General features: G+C 36.3%; 1 protein-coding gene across 37 annotated transcripts in view; it reads right to left on the reverse strand.

The window, feature by feature from the left end:
- LOC109387559 (regulating synaptic membrane exocytosis protein 1) overlaps positions 1-17017 on the reverse strand; it is a 203876-nt gene that overhangs the window by 170907 nt on the left and 15952 nt on the right. For 2 of the 37 annotated variants that reach the window (XM_019651579.1, XM_019651580.1), the window contains exon 1: positions 9257-9663. The exons of 29 other annotated variants lie outside the window; for them this stretch is intronic. In XM_019651579.1, the coding sequence (XP_019507124.1) occupies positions 9257-9533 (277 nt within the window). In that variant the 5' untranslated portion in view covers positions 9534-9663. Of the gene's footprint in view, positions 1-4517; positions 4579-5693; positions 6186-6314; positions 6509-9256; positions 9664-17017 lie in introns of those variants that run through there. 6 more of the 37 variants (XM_019651581.1, XM_019651577.1, XM_019651574.1 and 3 more) reach the window with 5 other exon arrangements.

Genomic DNA, 17017 nt, shown 5'->3' on the forward strand with positions numbered 1-17017 from the left:
CAAATAGTATAAATAACAACAAGATGGCTGGCAAATATTCAGCATATTGGAAAACTCAGCTATCCAGAATGAAGGACTTGATGCCAACTTTTTATAATTCTAAAATTAAATCACTACACATCAATGTAACCAAAACCAGAAACATGCAGTAACTGTTTATCAAATATTGCTTTAGATTTATGGCATTTAAAGTAAGGATTCAATGCACTCTAAATATTCTTATTTTCTTCCTTTGAATGTTCTATTTCTTGATATTTTGTGAATGTAGTACCCAAAATGGGGAATGTATAATATCCTACACAAAAAATGGCTGACTTATCTTCTAAAGATACTTAAACAAAATTAATATCTCTTAAGAGTAAATCAAAGTGAACAAAACTATCTTTTCTAGGGGTTTGATTATGTAACTAAATTGTGAAATCAACAGATATTTGGTGAAAGAGCTGAAAATCAACATTGCTAGCACTGATATCTAAAATTTTCAGTGACATTAAGGCTGAACATTAAAATTATTCCTTAAACAATTGTGAAAAATGTTACATTCCATGTTATTTCAATATATTAAAAATAATTTTTCATGTGTTCTCTATTCAAATTTTATAAATCCATAGCAAACCTTTCCTAATTAAGATACAGAGTGATATCATTCATAAAGACAGTAAATATCTTTAAGTAAATATAAACAAATTTAAGATTCATAAAACAATTCCAATAATCTTATAAGATCATATACTGCACCTAATTTCCATATAAACCAACCCAAATTCTAGCCAATGTGCCTTACTGACCACAACAAGAATGATCCAGAGAAGTGGACAGACTCATGAGAAATACCAAATTATTAGTGACTGTAATAGCTCTAATACTAAGAAAAAATTATTGCATACCTTACTCTTTTCCAAAATATAAAGACATATATATTTTACTTAAATCAAATGAAAAGCTTATCTCCATTTTGAAATGAAAAAGTTAGTCAGTAGTATCTCCTAAACTCAATCTCATTTTCTTTCTATTTGGTAAAATTGTAAGTAGCATTTACTTCTAGGTATAAAATGCTTATTATTCATGTTTGAAATATATTTGTAAAGAGCTTGGATTAAAATAATTGTTGCCACTGTATTCTAATGGCTAAATACTCATTTTTCAAATGAGAAACTCTATTATTACTCTAGCCTGGCTATTTTGCATTTTTTACAGTTGAAATGGATATAAACATTGAATGAACATACCTTGTTAGCCTTTATAATTTCATTTATTGTCAAGAATTTCTATAATTCTATTTGTTTTCCAAAATGATGCATATAGTTTTTATGACAAAAATTACACACATACACACACAGGCACACACATTTTCACACACTCACAAAATGTACCCACATCTTTGAGCCTACTACAATCATTGTTCAATGCAATTATCACTGCATCATATTTTAGATCAAACATCCAGATGTGTAGTTAGTTCACAGGCATGAAAACTGTACCTATTGCAATTCAGCTTTGTAAAACCAACCAGGGCAAACGTGGAGACTAAAGATAGTAAGTTCAAAGATTCTGTACAGCAAACTCAAAAAGAGACAACTTCAAGCAAAAACTCCAAAGGCAGATTCTTCCCATTATAAATCATGGGTATCTCACCAATAATATAAAGGGTCTTTAAGGTTGAATAGATATATTTGGGGGTTTATTATTGTGTGCTCCATTTTTTCATCACTTTTATGTCTTCACTGAATAGCTCTGATGACAGTATAAATCTCGTAGACTAAAACAAACATTACACACAGATCTCTATAACTAAATGTCTGATCTATAACAACACTAACATCTAAAGTCAGGGAATCACAATTTACGCATATTTGTCAAAGAAGTCTACTGTCAGAAAAAAACCTAGTCTGTCAGGCCATTCTAAACAGAAACAGCCCTAGCTACCCTTCAGGTACAGGTGAAATAATGCTGGCCCATATAAAGTGAAGTCCCTAGTCATTTAAACGAAAGCCCTCTAGGTTATATTCAAATTTTCAGTCATTCCCAACCCCTTTACTTATGTTGGTGTATTTAATCATTTACAATAATATCTTGGTTTGCGAGCATAATTTGTTCCAGAAACTACTCGTATTGCAAGACATTGCTCATTGACCATGTTAAAATGCATTAGAAATGTTTGCTCATCTTGCAGAACACTCGCAAACCATGTTACTCGCAATCCAAGGGTTTACTGTATTTATCTTTTGGAGAGTTAATCTTAGGGTGACTTTTTCACTATGATGTCGAATAACATAGCCCATGAAAATATCAAATGGTAAGTTGTTTTGTTTTGTTTAAGCAAGAGCATTTCAAAGTGGGTCTTGAGTTTATTAACCATAGAAGAAAAACGACTTACCTTTACATAGGCAAGACTTTTTCTACCACTGAATATCAAGTACTTTGTTTTTGTGATCTTTAAGTCAAAGTTATAACCTGAGTTATGTGATCCCTTTCATGTGGTCCATAGATTTAGGGGGTCTATATACTCTTTAAAATTGCAGATAAAATTTTGTGTGCATAAGTGTTTTTCATTGCTTCCTTTATTTCTCCAAAGGGTCCATGATCTCATTCCAAATTAAGAACAAAGGGTCAAAGAGTCTGGATGAAGGAGTGACTCAGGCTAGGACACTGCCTGGTACTGTACCTTTAGCTCCTTATCCTCCCTCTCCTGCAGGTCCTCGGCCTCAGCACTAAGCTTTCATTAAGACCCTTATTTAAGCTAGACACTTAGGAAATCAAGAAACCATACTCGAAAAAGTGAGCTTTGTGATTACACACAGAGGGCAAGAGGATTCACACAAGCACTTTGGTGAGCTATCAAGACTCTAATTAATCGTATTTTAAAATAGCTTTTAATAGCAATAGGCAAGAGAAATTACTACATACAGATGGGCTAATATTTCTTCCCTGAAATACTGCCTGAAGCAATTTCAAAGACATTTGCTAAAAAGAAAATACAGAAAAAATATAATAACTAACTTTATATAATCTAAATAAGTTATTAGAAAACATAATCTTGAAATAAAAGTAAAGCACCAAAGTGGATAAAAAATTGTTCCAATTTTGACCTGTCAAGCTTCAAGGACTAAGCATTCTTTAGAGGAAAAAAACCAGAACATTGCAAGACTACTAGCTTCTTGTTACCAAGAACAATTTCAAAGTTATTAATAAGTCTAAAATATCTCACAGGCAATTGAAAACATGTTTGTTAGAACCCACTATCTGTTACATTTAGTATGCCCCCTTTTCTGAAGTTAGCTTTAGCTTTGAAATTTGTTTCATACTTACAGTTTATCAGAATAACAATTTATCGCCTAGGTATTTAAAACTCATACAACTCATATAAAACCTTCTTCGAAACAGAAGATTTAAATTAACTAGGTATTCAAAAATTCTGGTTACATCTCCACAACGAATTGGCCAACTTGTGATATGATTATGACAATTACCTTCTTAAAGATAAAAGATGGCCTAGTAAAAGCAGGCTATCCAAATCTAGACCCATTTCACTAGCCTATAATTTACAGACATGAACTTAAGACTTGTGAAAGTCTTCTTGATTATTAATATTATTATAAGATAATTAATCTTTCATTGATGTCTCTGCTTTATAATTTGACATGCTTCTTCCTAATGTCCTTGGTTTTAGGAAATTAAGAACAGAGAGTATTTATTTTATTTATTAAAAGTATGTGTGGATTACCTGGGAGAAGTGTAGGGAAGAATATATAGTTGCTGTTCACTGAGACAAATTTTGTCTTTGTTTTCCAAATGACTTCCCTCGTTTCTCTAACAGTGTTCTCCTCAGGAACATTCACAGGCAAGGCTTCAAAAGGAAAACATCTCTGTCTCCTGAAGAACTTTCTAACTATGCCCTAATAACTAACAGCACCGCATAACTTCAGAAAGCTGGAAGAGACCTGAGCAATCTTTCGTACGATGGAGAATCACTTTACTAATAAAGTTACTGCCATCATCCACATTATGTATAGAGGCTAATAGTCATACAGATTGGCCCCTCAGAGATAGAGAAATTGGTCACATTGTTTTCTTTCATCTCTATGCACATATATGTTGCAGACCATGAACCATCACTGCCTCATCAGCCTTCCTCTCAGAGTGGTAAGTGTCCCATCACCGAAGAGACCCATTAAGTATGACCGTGAACATGAGATTGGTGCTCTTTATCAACTAGCAGTTATCACCCACTCTGCAAGCACATGGCTCTATTTACAATAAAATCCTTCTATTCTCCCAAAAGAACATATTTAATCAGCCTACACTCACGAATGTTAAGGAGCATTTAATAGGCAGCAATGTGATTCAGACTTTTGCAAGGGGTGGGGAGAGGATGACTGGGTGCTTCTTTTCCAGTTGCCTCTCCTCTTTTGGATTTTCAGCTTGCCCTCAGCAGAAAGTGGACCTCTTGAAAGTCATTTGCTGAGAAGAGCAGGCAGAAGCGCTTCCCCAGATGCCCTGAGCAGAACAGGCTGTACCTGAGAGGGAGCGAGGAAGCGATGAGCAGAGCTCATGTCCTTGGCAGGCTTTCAGACAGCCCCAGAGTGTCTGCATCCAGGACCTCACCAGCCTGCAGCATAGCGCACGGTGCCTCTTTCCCCTCCCAAGGAGGACAATCTGACAGCAGGTGCCCTCAGGACACCTCAAACTTGATCAGTACCTATACGGCAAAATAGTTACAAAAGAACCAAAAGGTTTGCCAGTTTAACTTAAAAGAGCCATAATCTCCCTTCCAAAAAAGCCTCAGCTGCTAAAACACCCCAAAGGAAAGAAAGAAAAACAAAACAAACAAAACAAAACTAAAAGACTTCTTTTGCTCCCTTTTATTAAGAAAACTGTATACCTTTAAACATTTAATAGTAGTGCCTTTTTCTACACAGAAATCATCAGATGATCTTGCGCACCTGAAAAATGTTATGCCATTCCCACAGAGAGTAACAGAATCTTTTTTCAAGCTAGCAGAAGGGAAACAAGGACCAGAAGGGGTCAGTTACTCTGTCGCCCAAGGTCACGCACACCAATCTGTGACCCAAAAGACTGCATTTCCCTTTCCTTCTTTCTGCCTGGGCTCTGTCCTCCCCGTACCTGAGCAGTTTTCCCTTTAGTCCCCAGCTTAGCATCACACAAAAACACAGGCGTTTCTACAAAGTGCTTTAAAATCAGGACTGTCGACTGGGACAAACTAGGCCTTGGCAGCCTTGGTCGAAACACTTCAAAATAACAATCTATATGTAAAATGATACCCATTTTTCAGAAGATTAAGCTCAAAAGCCTTCTAATTTTAGTGAAATTCGGTAAACAGGAAAACAACTATCTTTGGTCAATCAGAAAAGGAAAATACATAGTTTCTAAATGAACTGTGTAATACACATGTATCAAGTTAAGAGTTAAATACGAAATTGTAGACAATTTAATGTACACTTTAGATAGTCGTTTAAAACATAAAAATAACTTCACATAATAATACAACAAGATGATCACCATTGTATTCTAAAATAATATATTTGTGTAATTTCCATATTCAAAGTACAAAATTCCTTGTTCTATGCTGATAGAATCCACAGCATTTTAATATTTTACTCTTTGGATAATTAAACAATATACTCCATTAGTTTTACACTTATGCATAAGATTAATATTATAGCTTCGTTTACCTGGTCCTGAGTGCAACGTATGAAGTAGTAGAAACTGCAGAAACCCAGCAACATAACAGCAGCATCGGAGTGGTTAAATAAATGCTACTGGCATTAAATCACTAAATTCTAGCTGACAATGGCAGCAAATCCACAATTCAAAAAATCCACCAGAATGCAAAAGAAATTTTAAAGAAAATTCCCTGTGGTCCTTGCATTCTAAATCAAAACCAAAAAGAGCCTGCAGTGCCCAACATTACACAACAGTGACACTAAACGAGGCCATAAGTGCTGCTGTCATCAAAACAGATCTCTGCAGTGTACAGATTCTCATTGATTACCGCATTAATCTATGGGGCTCTGTGCTAGGCTAAAGAGGTTCCCACTGTAGCAAACACCAAAGCTCTGGTAGGTCCATAATTAACCATTTCTTGCAACAATGCACAGAAGATGCTCCCCCCTCCCTGCAGGCAGAGATGAGAAAGAAACACTGTGGTCCCTTAAAGCTGGCACAGCAGAAAAGACTCAGACAGATGCTTGACGAGCTCCTCCTATTATCCCTCGATGCTGCACTAAGATATTCATGGGCTAAGATGACAAAGGCCAGCAGACCCCTGCTGGCTCGTGGGCCAGAAAGCTCACCTGAAATGATTTGGTCCCATTATCAATTACCGGCAAGGGTCCTGCCAAGTCCCGTGTAACAGATCACTTCTGCAGTTTCCCCATCGGAGAGATCTTACTCAGCCCGATGACAACAACTGGCACAGGGAAGCACAAGCTGGGAGCACGGGAGCAGTTGTTGGGGACAAGGACAAAAGTGCTTCCTCAGGCTGTTCCGGTATGGCCAGTCTAGTGCTAATCGTGGCTCATCTCCAGGGGGCAAAAGGACAACCCTAGATAGGTTTTGCCAGGGAGTCAGTTGGTGGGGAGGCTCATATTTCCAATATTGTAAAAGATACAGGTCTTTGAAGTGTAGTCATACTGCACAGTCTAATAAATGTCTTTCAGTGAGACACACAGTCATTATCCTCTCATTAAGTCACGTTTACTTTATCCACCCCATATCATGTATTACATACAGAACAGCAACAATAAAAACAGCGTTAGTTGGTTTGAATTACGTCACACCCTCAATTTCATTTTGATCATGGTACATAACTCAGTTTCCAGAAACATAAGTGACCAGCGATACACTTCCTGAATCCACTAGGGGATGTTATTGAAAAGTAGAGGCAGAAGGCTTTCGGTTTGCTTCAGAAATGAAATGATCAAACCTAACAGAGGGAGAATAAAGAACCATCATTCATTTATTTAAACAAAATGCACTGTTTACTTAAATCACATATATATAATACTTGTAAGAAACAATGATCTGATAAGGAAAAAAAAATACTGAAACACGGATCATCTCACCATCACCAAATCAACTACAAAATATCAGCCTCAAACAAAGTGAATAATTTGAACATTTTTCACCTCTTAAAAAAACATGTTTTCAGTCTCCGTTTAGAATCTTTATTATTTCTTTTCCCCCAAATTCCAATCATGCTTTAAACTGGCTTGAGTCAACATTGGCCAAATTGTGGCTGGGAAACAGAAAGGGAAGTCAATACTAATCGAATCACTGTTATGTGCCAAATATTGCACTAAGTGTGTTAATTTTATTTAATTCATTTATTTCTCAAAAGCATATGGCAAAATCAGTATTACTTATCCCATATTACAGATGAGGCTCAGAAAAGCTAATTAACTTGCTGAAGGTCACATGGTTTGTAAGTAGCAGAGTTGGGATTTGGACTTGACTTTGACTTGAAAGCCCATGCATGGACTTTTCACTATACCATGGTAAGTAGGAGTTGCTATAATTTTTTTGGTGGATTACCTCAAAGTTGTGCCAGTTTTTGTTGAAGTGCTAGTCACTTGGTCTGGAAAACTGTGGTGATGCAGGAGGGACCTACAATTCTCTACCTCAATTTTGCACATTTGGAGCCAGTGAGGATCTCTAGGTCACCTTATGGGGCTTGCTGAATTTTTTTTTTTTCAGTATGGCACTGTCACAAAGAAGACATACAAATGTCATTGTCTAAAGACAGAACAGCTGACCTAGCAAGTATACAGAAGAGAAATGATGACAGAAGTGTTACAACATACAACAGCCAACTTTACCCATTTCCTCTATTTGGAACTGGTACCATATAATTTTATTTGATTCAAATTTAAAACTCTATAGATCTTATAAGTCTATGTAGGCTATGCCAATGGAATTAAAATGTTTCAATACGCTGTATGTGGCTAATATTGTGCCTGAGTTTGGAGATATTTTCTTTTTGTATGTCTTCTATTTTTTCTCAGTTATCACCTGAAATGAGCTTATTTGAAATTATAAAATCATTTTGAATGCCATTAACCTAATATCTATCCCTCCTTCCAACTCATGAATTTATATTAATTTGGTATAATCATCTTGAGTTCCCTAAAGTGCCTCCATATGAGAAATTTTGTCAAATGGTAACAAATTGTATTTCTAACAGAAGATCGTTGATACACCAAGTTAAGAGCTCTGAAATGATATCCACATATTTCATAAGTAGAGAATCAAAACAGAGAATCAATGTTAGAAGGGGCTAATGTTAAACGTATTTTAAAATAATGATTCACTCATTTCTGGATACCACACACTCTGAGATCCCATGCATAGTAACAAGTGTCATTCACTGAGGTCACTGTCCACATATAAGTAGAAAAAATATCTTTCACTTTCCATCTGTTAATTCAAAAATGTATATTGACCATATTTTCTTAAAACGTTTTAGCACTCTGTCCATTTTGAGCCACATCGCCCTCCTTAGGGTTATATATTTCACAGTCGCCCACTCAGCTGTGATTCCTCAGCCACTTGGAAGTCTGGCAGGCTGATTTCTTGTGGGACAGGACACGCAAACCTAACATCTACTGCAACTTGGAGTTTGCTTCACATATACCATTGACCTTGAGGTAGAGTGGTCCTGTTTAAGGACTGTGTTTGTGGAAAGATTTCAGCTCTCACAAAAATCCGGGATCCGTTATTTTGAAACAGTGACACACACTTCCTATTTTGGGATTGATTTTCCACTAATGATAACTCCAGTTTGTTATATATTTCTCAATCTTTGTATTAGTACGAGATAGCAAAGCAATGGAATATAATGACTATAAACAAAACTCATGTAAATCAAGCAACTTGCTATTGTTTTTCTTATTCTCAGAGGACACTGACATTCTAATCTTGAAATCTTTGTTGACATGTCTATTACACAAGAAACTAAATCATCAATATGATTAATCATCTTATAATCTTTAGGGCTATGTGGTAAATATAATAAATATATTTTCAGAGAAAAAAGACTGAAGATCAAGTTAGTAGTTAGAAACTTTGCTCTGTTGAGAAAATGGAACAAAATCATGCCACGCCGGGTACACACGGAATGGGAATATGTGCACTGGAATAAGAGGTATGGAGGGAGTGCTAAGTATAGACTGCTGTCCACCTGGACATCATAAAGAAGTGGGATCCCCATGCCCCAAACTCATGGTCTGTTGCTTACCAGCACCTGCTCGCCGGGCCTCCATTGTTTCCTCTTCAGAATCAATAAACCTCACTTCTTCCCACCCTCCTGAAGAGACAGGCATCCTAGGTGCACACATGACAGCAACTTTGTAAAGAAATCCAGCCTGGGGATTTTCAGCCTTGCTTTCAAACCAATTCAAGATAATATCTAAGAAGAAGGGAAGTAAGTGCCTCCTCCACCACCACACCAGTAACGCCCTGTGGGTCAGGAGCAGCCGAAAATGAAGACTGAAAGAAAACGTTGGTGTAAGCATCAGAAAGTCTCTTTGCGTGACTGCCTCAGGTCATTGCAGGCACCGGGCAGCTATGCAAAGGGCTGCTTGGCTAAAACACTGTACACAAGCCTCAGTGGGCATGGTGGCGTGGAGACTGGTAGCATTTACTGAGGAGCAGCATATTGGCATCTCTGTTGGGTTTTAACCAGATCCACAGGGTTCAGGAAATAAGCTCTCTGCCAGATGACACTATGCTCCTAGCCATTCCTTCTGTTTACGTATCCCCAAATTACTCTAACTAGTGTCCTTTCTCCTGCTGTGAGCTTATTTGTGGAGAGGGCTAAGTCAAGAATTTTTATGACAACAAAGTGGCCATTAATCCATAGGATGATTTCTTCAAACATAATTTCTCTGCTTTTGTTCGGTGCTATTAAAATCAATTAAATGAGAGTGTTTGTTATTAGATCTTTGATTTGTGAAGAAAAAATGTTTTGTTTCTTCCTGAAGAAATATTTGAAATCAGGCTATCTTTGTACATATTATATATTTTTTTATTAAATAAACTTTGAAAGATAGATTCACTCTTCCTGTTGCTGTATTTTTCTAGCAGAGGCATATATACGGCTCTGGGATGTTTAACTACTATATGTGACACGGTCCAACATTTCCAGGCTATGAGGAGCTATACTCTCTTTTAGATGAGAGGCATACTCTTACTTTATGAAAAAAAAATATTTTTTTCCTCTACCATAACTTAGTCTTTTCACTAAAACAAAGAGGTACATGAGATTTTAATTTAAGCATATTATTCTGCAGGTAATCATTACTTTTATTGGATTTTAATACAGGAAATATTATCAACAGTAAAAATAACACACATGCATGTATTTCATACTTCCTAAAGCATATCCATGCACTTCAAAACAAATCTGAGAGGCGACCAGGATGGGCAGCATTACAAGAGAATCAACCATTATAGAAACATGCATGGAGTAGATATCAAGACCGATATGTCCTAGAAACTAAATTCCTAAATGACCAACCTAAGGCTTCCACTTCACCAAACTTTCATTTCCAAATTAAACTTCAGTACGAATATAACAGTCAGACAGTACAGATAAAACGCCTTACAATCAAATGCCAATATTGTTATTGTTGAAATATTAATCACATACACTACTCTGGAAATTGTTTTTTTCTCTCTATGGTCCTGGTAATTAAAGCAAAAAAAAATCTGATTTCAAATCACATATCTCTTATAAGTAAAATATACTTTCAAGTAATAATCAATACTGCATTGAATTTCTAAGTGCCACTTAATATCAGCATATTAGGGAAAGGGAGCAGAAACACTACAATAAATGTATATATTATTTCCCAACTCTCCCCAAGTATATTCAAAAGTTGAAAAAAAATTTCTGCTCATCTGTAGCTGACTCTTCTTTGTAATAGCCTCTGCTGCTCACAATCACATTACAGGAAAAAACAAGGTCTATGTTCACATGGACAAATATACTGAGTAATTTTAAATAATGCCCAGATTATAAAGTCTTGATGGGATGTAAATAAAGCATCTGATTCTCTGTGGGGCTACGCATTGAAGACTGTACAGGTGTAAATGGCACACTGGTGCTGTATTAACTGTATTACCTGCTCTGTGAGCCATGCTGCATTGTATTAAAGTATTGGCACTTAAGAAGCAACGGCAGAACAAACTCTAGGCAAAGAGGGTAAATCCCGGGATGTCGGAAAAGTCATGACACATTTTTGCAATGAAAAACATAGATAATATACGTCATGACTTTTCCGACAACCCAATATATTCTCTTCAATCTACACATGTGTAAACCTTATATCCTGAGTAAAATCAAGATGCATAATCTTTATAACCAGTAGTACAATACAATATTTGTGAAAGGTTATGGCACAAACACAAGTTCAATTTTCAGTGCACCTCTTCTGTTTTTACTGAGTAAACCCAATGTACATGAAACTCTTCATTGTTTCTCATTTTCCTGTAGGTCTTAAAAGAAGAGTTATACGTAGTACTTAATTCCAGTATTCCTTGTGAGTTTTATTGATCCAAACATGCATTCATAATTTCTTTCACCTAGCAGAAATTCTCAACATTGAATGAATATACTAAGCACTAGCGCAAAGCGAAGAAAGAGTTAGACCAGACAGATCTCTGCCTCAAAGGTTTAAATGCTATTATTACTCCCATATTACAGATGAGGAAACTGAGGCTAACACATACATATGATAAGTGACATATCTAGTCAGTGGCAGCATGAACATTTGAATTAAAAAATAAAAAATATAATCAAAGCTAATTTTGCTTTAGATCCCAACATCCTTAAATCTGGGAACTAAATTTTACCTAGTAGCTAGTACAAGACTGTGTTCTTAGTGGTTTTTGAGTGAGGCAGATGAATCTACACCAAGTAAAAGGCACAGGATTCAATAGGCTGAGGTCCTTCATGAGACTCTAGCCTAGCTCCACCAGGCCTTGACTTCAGATCACCAGTTTATGGAGATGTTAAAGGATGAATAAAAGGGATCTGGTCAAACATATTCAGGACACACTGCATAGTGTATTCTTTTCTAGAACAATCTCAATGCACATTTGAGTAAAGGTGATGAGAAGTCCAGCATGAGGACATTTTCAGCCAAAGTCAGCACGGACGAAACTTATTTGAGCACAAACACTTATTTTTGGTGGCACACTAACTTAACCTATTACTGTTTTGCAGAAATACTGGTTGGAGAAATGGTGTATTATTAATACAGTTTATTTTGATTTGCTAAGATATCCTAAGGAAAAAGAAAGGCAAGGAAATACTGGATTTCATTTTATAGATTCAGAGTTGATGTTCAGGGCTTTTTTTTTGCGGGGGTGGTGGGGGTAGTTTCTGTACTAACAGGCACTGTTCTATGCCCTGTTTTGTCACTGGGATATCTGTGACTCTGCTGTCACAAAGCACCAGCTCATCTACCTCCCTCCTGACCCACATGAATGTGCTTCTGTATCAAGGTCTCCTCCCATTTATTCAGTCCGACATAATCACACCGAAGCAACTGTCCTAAAGGATTCTAAGCTACAATGAAACAAACATAAAACATAAAGTCCAAATGACATATTCCAGGAAATCCTAATTGTATATATCTAGACAAAGAATAAACCAGTATACAAATTACAATGAGCGGACTTTTTGGAGTAACGATAACATTAAACAAGAAGGCAAGGTTAGTTCTAAATACATGAGAATGAATAAAATATTAGGAATTGGGAAATCAATATATTTAATTCAATTTTTTTTCCCAGGATTGAGATCTTCTTTCATACCTGAAATCTCCTGAGTTATAAGGCTGTAACCTGTCTTGTATCAGGATTGATAGGTTTCCCACGAGGCTGTGTGGGATACTAGAAGGAACTCTGCCTATAAAATGTCTAGCCTAAGAAAGTTTAAAAGGAAAAAAAAAAGACTCAAAGAATTTGATACTATGAACGGGTTTGGATCCCAGATCACTCTGAAATTCTGAAATACAGGTATGGAAATTCTTGTTTTCAAGGTGTGCTAATGAAACCCCATTTACAATATAAATGAATATGTGTATACTATGAATATTGATCTTTTTATCCCAGTGTGTTAGAAGACAAGCATGGATGAAAGGGGTCCTTCAAGAATTGGTCAGTTTAACTTGCCTTGATCTGTGTTATCTTCTAAGCTAGGGAGCCCTAGGTTTCCCAGACCCTGATCTAACCACATGGGGAAACTGAGGCAATACTGGGTATAGAATAAAGAGGATCAGAATAGCAAATACGAGCGCTAAAATGTCAGGTAGTGGCAGGATATGGTACAGGGTGGGATAGGGAACATTTCAGAGAGGATCTTTCTAAGGAGATTAGGAGAAAAGGTGATTGGTCTGTGAAAGGGACAGTAAAGAAGAAAAGGTAAATTAGTATTACGGGCAGTGATTACTTTGTAAGCCTGTCACCCACCACAGAACATTTCTCCAATTGACACCTTCTGAGCGATCTGACACGTTTCCTATAGGAGGCCTAGCAAAGTCAGACAATTTGAAATTGGGTGCTTTTCATGGTGCTGAGATATTTAAAGGATAATCAAAGTTGACTGTTTCATCTAAAGCCTGACACAAATGCTTTGGCCATTACTGCACTTCTTTGTAAAAGATAGAAACATGTCAAAAGAAAAGGGAACCCAATAGATAAAGCCAAAGTATTGGCTCTCTGAGTGCCATTTCTTAGCATTTGTCTTTTCTTGGTAACTTCAGTCATTGATTATAGACGACTGGGAAGGCTTTAGAGCTTGAAAATAGATAGGAAAGGTATTACAGAATGAGATATCACTGACCAAGGACCAAATTTAATGTAAATTTCTTGTTTGGGGATTAAATCACAATGTAGGCAATATAAATTCAGTTTACAAAATCCACCTACAGAACAGGAAGAGATTCAATTTCTTACAAGAGATTTATTGTTTTCTTCACCCAGGTTTGAGACAGAAACAAGGTTTCTCATTTATCTGAGCTGTGTGAAGTTTAATACTAATCCTCCTTTCCTGGTGGGGGAAGCACTCTGAGAATCATGGCCTCATACACAGACACCAGTTCCAATTACATGCCTCTTACAAGGGCAAAACTGCCTCTCACGGCCCTGTGTTGTTAAATAAGCGAATTCCCCAGACATTACAAGTCTTAATTCAACCTGAGGTGTTGCTGAAGTATCAATTCCTATACTTAGGGATCTGGTTTTCTCATTTCATTTCTGGCACTTGAGATTACTCTCAACTATCACAAACATATTTTTATGTCATAAATATAAGAATACATAACAGATTTTTTTATGACTACATGGTATTCCTTTAACCAATGCCTTATAACCAAAAAATTGAGCTGGCTTCCAATTTTTATATTATCAACACTGTTATAATAAAAAATATTTACCTATATCCATCATAAAGTGTTTATTCTGCCAAGATACTCTTTCTCAGATGCAATCATAGTTCATAAACACAAATAGGTAAGTTAGAGGTAAGGCTTCTAGCTTTACCTCATCAATTGGGCTACAATTTCTTATGTGGTTTCAATTCCAAACATCTGGATTGAGTTTGAGCAATTCCAATCACTATCCCAACTCTCCTACTCAATGAAAATTGAAAGGTCTTCAATGATGATGCTTGATTTACCTCATGATTTCCCAAAGTTTCTTAATCTCTAACCTAAATCGAGGTTTCCCAAAGAAATTTTTCTCTCTGAAATATCTAATTTAGAGTTTTGGGGGTATTATACCAATTAAATGTTCAGCTCTTTTCTCATCACTCAGCTGTAAGTCAGTTCTCCCTAAACAATTTTTTGTTTTTCACTATTATTGTTAATGTTATTGGTGTTGGTTGTAATTCACACTACAATTTCTTCTGTGGATAACTGAATTTTTTCTTTCATTAAAATGTACAGTAAATTATTGTCTAGTGATAGTACTACTGTGATTTCCTTTCTATAGTTCAAAGAGTTAATGTCCAATTTACCAAAAATAAACAGATTTCTGAGAACAGAGAAGCTGTAATCTCATAAAAAACAAAGTAAATAATTTCTTGTCATCTTATGAAGCGGTACCTACTGACTGAAGTACATTTTCCAAATGCTGGATTTATTAAATAAAAAAACTAAAGGTATGTGCCAAGATTTAGAAGTCTGGAGAAATTACCCTTTTTCAAACTCAATTATCCTCAACTGTACTTGTGGCTATATCTTTTCTCCTCCAATATATAATTTATTAGTTTCTTTTTTTCTTGTAATTTGTTCCACAAATTAAAAAAAACAGAGAAACATCCAACAGCGTTCAACTTAACTATATTTCTATGTATGTAATTATAAACTATCACTTTATTAAGTATAAAATAGGATATAAATGCAGAAACACGTCTCCATTTAAACTTACAACTAATATTCTTCAGGAAAAGACATAAACATTCAAACATTAAATATAAAATTAGACAGTTAAGGAGAACAAACAGCAGAGGAGGATGTAAAATTTGGTCTTAGTTTTAAATCATGGCTGAGATAGGAGAGCATTGAAAGGGGTAGAACAGCAAATGCCACACAATAGAGATGGAAAAGTATATGGCATGCATGAAGGTCAGTGTATTACATAAGGCTAATCAGTCAAGAACAGCAGTGTTAGAGACGGTGAGTCTGTACACATTATAAACTGGAGCTACAATCTGAGGACTGAAGGGCTTGGCTGAAGTTTTGGATTTCATTTTTTATGAAATGATCCAATCTGTAAGAGTTTTACCACTAACCCAACTGGAATGACCAAGTGTTAGGACTGTAATCATTACTCACATTTATATAATACTTTAGACTCTGAGAATGACTTTCCCATTTATTGTCTCGATGTAGGCATGCCTCCTGGTTTCTATTCATTTGCAAGGGCACTTGTCTGTTCCTCAATTCCTCCCTCACTTGGGGATCCTAGGCACGATAGTTACCCTGTGCAGAATTCACACCTGCTAGTCAGTATGAAAATTAATTCAAAGTTCCTGGGTTGGAGTTGTAAAATATACCTGGATACATACAACTTTTTATTCTGTCCCCAGAAAAAAAGTTGAATCATTTTGGATGCTTTTTCCAGTCAAATGTGTTCCCATATAAATAAGCAACATTTTTTTATGGGAAGGTCATATGATGATTCAAAATAAAAATTCTCATGGAAGGACCAGCACCTCACAATTTATAAAGGGTCAGGGCTGAGATTTGGAAAAGTCCTAGAAGGTTATCAAGCTCCGTAGTTCATAATCTTAACTACATTGGGGTGTGTGTGGGGGGGAGACTGGGAGAGAGAGCGCCACACTGACTAAATCAGAATCCCTTTTGGTGCTACACTTGATTTTTAAAAGCTCCCCAGGGAATTCTAAAGTATATCCGAGGATGAGTTTCCCTGATACAGTCCATCCCTCTCATTCTGTTGCCCAATGTAACCCAGTTCTTGACAGAACTGGGATTAAAACTGTTCCCTTGCTCAGTAGCTTCTGAGCTCTTTCTCTTCCATAGGTCCATAAACTTACTGTTTCCAAAACAGTGTATATCTGTCTCTAGCATATCTCATTGTTGATGCCAGTCTGTCTGACTAGAATGCCACACCGATTCTTCCTGCCCAAATTCTACCCCCGCTCCAACATGAAATCTTGGCATTCTAGCTTTCCTTCTAGTTCTTGTAACATGTATTATCTGTACAACCTATTTAGTATCATAGAAATTATACATATAGAGAGAGCACATGCTGCATATCAGGTACAAGGTACACAAAGCAAAGCATGTTATCTCTTTTAATTTTTACATGTAATCCATGGGATATGTACAATTATTATTCCCAGTCCCTAAAGCAGTGGAACTTGAAGCTTACAGAGGTTAAGGAACATGCCTAATGTGCGCAGTCTCTGGCTCTGCCTAAAACTGTCTGTGTCTTCATGATCTTATAATCAATCCTCTTCATACAA

This window comes from Hipposideros armiger, unplaced genomic scaffold, assembly GCF_001890085.2.
Source record: "Hipposideros armiger isolate ML-2016 unplaced genomic scaffold, ASM189008v1 scaffold_162, whole genome shotgun sequence".
NCBI lineage: Eukaryota > Metazoa > Chordata > Mammalia > Chiroptera > Hipposideridae > Hipposideros > Hipposideros armiger.